Consider the following 3,449-nt stretch of genomic DNA (forward strand, 5'->3'; position numbering starts at 1 on the left):
GAGTGGTGCCTTTCCCTGTTCCCATAGCCCACCCACCCACAGACCCAGCCCCCACCCAGAACCCTGGCAGGCTGAGGGGGAGGGGTGGGAAACCAGCAGGCCTTGGTTTATTTTCCTCCCCACTGTGGTGTCTCCTGCCAGAGCTGCGAGCTGCCCAGTTTGGGGGCAGGCCATTAAAAGCGGGTCCGAAAGGCCAAGACTCCACTCACCAGACAGCAGGGTTGACTGCCCAGGACCCTGAGCCCAATCCCAGACTGACTGACGGACGGACGGATGTTCCTCGGCCAGCTGACCACTCTCCTGAGCCTGCTCAGTGGGGCTCGGTTGCACACAGGCTCCGGGAGGCCTGGACTCCTGGGGCCCCCACCTCAGCTCTGGGATGTTACCAATCAGACCCGGGCCCTGGGCCGAGGGACCCTAGGTTCCCAGGGACAGTCCTCTGCCCTCAGCAGCTGGAAGGCCTTCTTGGGCCTGCAGAAAACTGGGCCGCTGGGGAGAGGTGGCCAGCACCATGGGCAGGAGGTGGCCCCGACCGTGTCTCTGCCACTGGACCCGCAGGAAGTGGCCCAGGAGATGTGCAAGGCTGTGCCCTACACTCAGGTGAGGGTGGGTGGGGAGAGGGGAGGGTGGAGTTTCAGCATGGGCAGAGGGCACAGACTGGGGTCCTGCACAGATCTGGGGTCAAGCCTGGCATCCATCTGCATGTCTCCTATCCTCAGTTTCTTCCTACCGAACCATGAGGTTTACCTCCATCCTGGTCTCCCACCCAAGTCTATTTTCCCACTTAACATCCAGAGGGCACCTGCGAATACCTGAGTCACATTCCCTCCCTCCTCCACTCAGAACCCTCCATGGCTCCCACTTCATCCAGAGCAAAAGCCATGTCCTTCCCAAGGTCCAAAGGGCCCTGCACTCTCTGCCTGTCACTTCCTCGCCCTTGCCTCCTCTCTCTCCCCCTCACCCACTTCACTCCTGCCATACCAGCTACCTGGCTTTTTATCTGGACACACCCAATGTCACATCTACCTCAGGGCCTTTGCACTGGCTGTTCCCTTTTGCCTCTACCATTCCCTCCCAAATTCCCGAGCATTCTGTGGCTCCTTCTCTCACCTCCTTCAGGTTTTTACTCAGACATCATTTAAAAATGCAGCACCTGCCACCCTGTTGCCCGTTTCCTGCTTTATTTCTCGCTGTGGAACACATCACCTAACATATAAAACTGATTTTGAAATTGCATCTATCGTGTCTCCCTCACTAGGATGTCTGCTCCAATAGGGCAGGGATTATATTATGCCTTATTTGCTTCTGTAGCCCCATCTCCAGGCCTGGGAGCAGAGCCAGGCACACGATAAGCCCTCAGTGTTTTTTGAATGAATAAATGAATTAATGAATGATAGTATCTGCCCCCTAAGGGCTACAGGGCAGTTGAACGAGACAGGTATGGGTATGGGCACCCAGTTACTGCTCCTTAAGTGTTGTGAGAACTCAGACCATGTGTTTAGAACACCAGCTCTGGTGCCCGGTGTACCTGGCTTCAAGTTATGCCTTAACTAATGATTTCTGTGTGACCCGGGGGAAGTGGCTTCCCTTCTCTGAGCCTCATTTCCTATCTTTGCAACAACAGACTTAACAATAGACATGAATTTACGCAAGGTGTTTGGAGCCATGCCCTACAAGGCATCCGTTCCCAGCACCTCCTGGCTTGTTATTCATTCAGCAAATTTTCGCTGAATCCAGGTGACATGAGGGTGACTGCGTGGCCTTGGACCAGCTACCTTGCCCTGAATCCTGCCCCAGTTAACCCAGGCAGCCAGGCACACTGCACCCAGCGGAGGGAACCCCTGGCTTGGGATCCAGCTGTGTACCCTCTCCCAGAGCTGTAACTGCCCCAGGATGACACAAAGAATTTCTAAGGGTTTGCAGTCCTTTCATTAAGGTGGGGGGACTGCTCGGAGCCTCTGGTCTCCTCATATGTAAATGAGGATCCTAAGGTTCTGGCCTGGAGCATTGTGGGAGGAGTGAGTTCACAGAAGGTGAGCAGTGCGGGCCCTGACCAGCCGGCCCGTTAGGGCTCAGCAAGGTCAGCTTTCAGCACGATGGGCCAGCTGAGCCGCCCGCCATAAACAAAGCAGAGAAGGTCCCTGTCTCCAGGTTTCTTATGTTCTAGGAGAGGAACATCCAAAGAGACAGAACTATAAATTACTAGTAGCCCGTGAAGAAAGAGACTGGCCGCAGGGATAGAGACCATCAGGGGGAGACACTTCCTGTGGGGGTGCTTCTGAGGAAGGAGCAGACGGGATGATCTCAGGGGAGGACAGAGGGAGGAGCTCAGGTGCAGGGCTAGGCAGGGGCAACGGGCCAGCGGTGGGCTTGTGTTTAGGGTACCAGAGGAGCAGTGAGGAGGCTGGGGCGGCTAGGGCAGAGTGAGGGGAGGGGTTTGAGGAGGGTGGGGGGTCGCAGGGCGTCAGGAATGCAGGGTTTAAACAGAGAAGGGCCATGATCTGGGGACGAGTTGATCAAGCCACGAAGTTGGAGGGGACCCCAGGAGGAACTTTTATTGAAGGCCAACTGTGTGCCCAGCAAGGGGCTAAAGGCTTTCTGTTTAATCCCCCCAGGCTCCTATAATACCACCCCTTCCTGCCATCCCTCCTTCCCGGAGGCGCAGCAGACTCCTCCCGATGCCGATCCCCAAGTGACCTCCTCATCGTCCCCTTCTTGGAAGAATCAGCCCTTCCCTCTAGTGCTCCTCTCTGTTGAAAGGGCTAAACTGATTTCTTTCTTGCCTGGCTGAAATTCCACCATTTCACAGGTGAGGAAACAGGACCAGAGAGGTTAAGGAGCTTGCTCCGAGTCACACAGCCAGGAGGTAGCATTCAGGACCAGAACCCAGGCCTCTAGAGGTGGGGTGGAAGTGGATGGGAGATGATTCTCCCCATTTGGGCCCCAGACTCTACTGCCCTTGACCCATTTCCCGGCCCCAGGTGCTCTCCCAGCCTGGCTGCTCGTCAGTTCACCTCCGCAATCACCTCTGCTTTGGCCGCTGCTCCTCCCTCTACATCCCCAGCTCGCAGCCCACCCCGCTCATCCTCTGCAACAGCTGTGTGCCCACTCGCAAGCGCCGGACCCCTGTCCTCCTGTGGTGTCGGGCGAGTCGCCCAGACTCCCGTCGACGGATGAAGACATCTACTGTGCTGGTTGAAGGCTGTCAGTGCAGCCCGAAGGCGTGATCTGCGCTTGATGGACAGACACACAGACGCGAACTCCTTGGAGAGATGGGGGAGGGGGGATGTGCCCAGAAGACGCTGACCTGGATCATGAGCACTGGGTCAAGAGACTGGGGACACAGGGACAGCCAGACAGGGCTCCAGGGACACCAGATGTATCCCCACTGGGGAGGTGGGAGTGTGGACCACTCACAGTCATAGCACAAACTTTTGGAGCACTCCGTT

At 56.7% G+C, this 3,449-nt stretch overlaps 1 protein-coding gene across 1 annotated transcript; it reads left to right on the forward strand.

Moving 5' to 3' along the window:
* Nucleotides 1-273: 273 nt before the first annotated feature.
* On the forward strand, nucleotides 274-3,227 carry DAND5 (DAN domain BMP antagonist family member 5). The gene is made up of 2 exons (XM_032883491.1): nucleotides 274-600; nucleotides 2,982-3,227. Exons 1-2 carry the CDS (start codon nucleotides 274-276, stop codon nucleotides 3,225-3,227), a joined length of 573 nt encoding a protein of 190 aa, XP_032739382.1.
* Nucleotides 3,228-3,449: the final 222 nt, after the last annotated feature.

This window comes from Lontra canadensis, unplaced genomic scaffold (assembly GCF_010015895.1).
Source record: "Lontra canadensis isolate GAN:19392208 unplaced genomic scaffold, GSC_riverotter_1.0 scaffold88, whole genome shotgun sequence".
NCBI classification, from domain to species: domain Eukaryota; kingdom Metazoa; phylum Chordata; class Mammalia; order Carnivora; family Mustelidae; genus Lontra; species Lontra canadensis.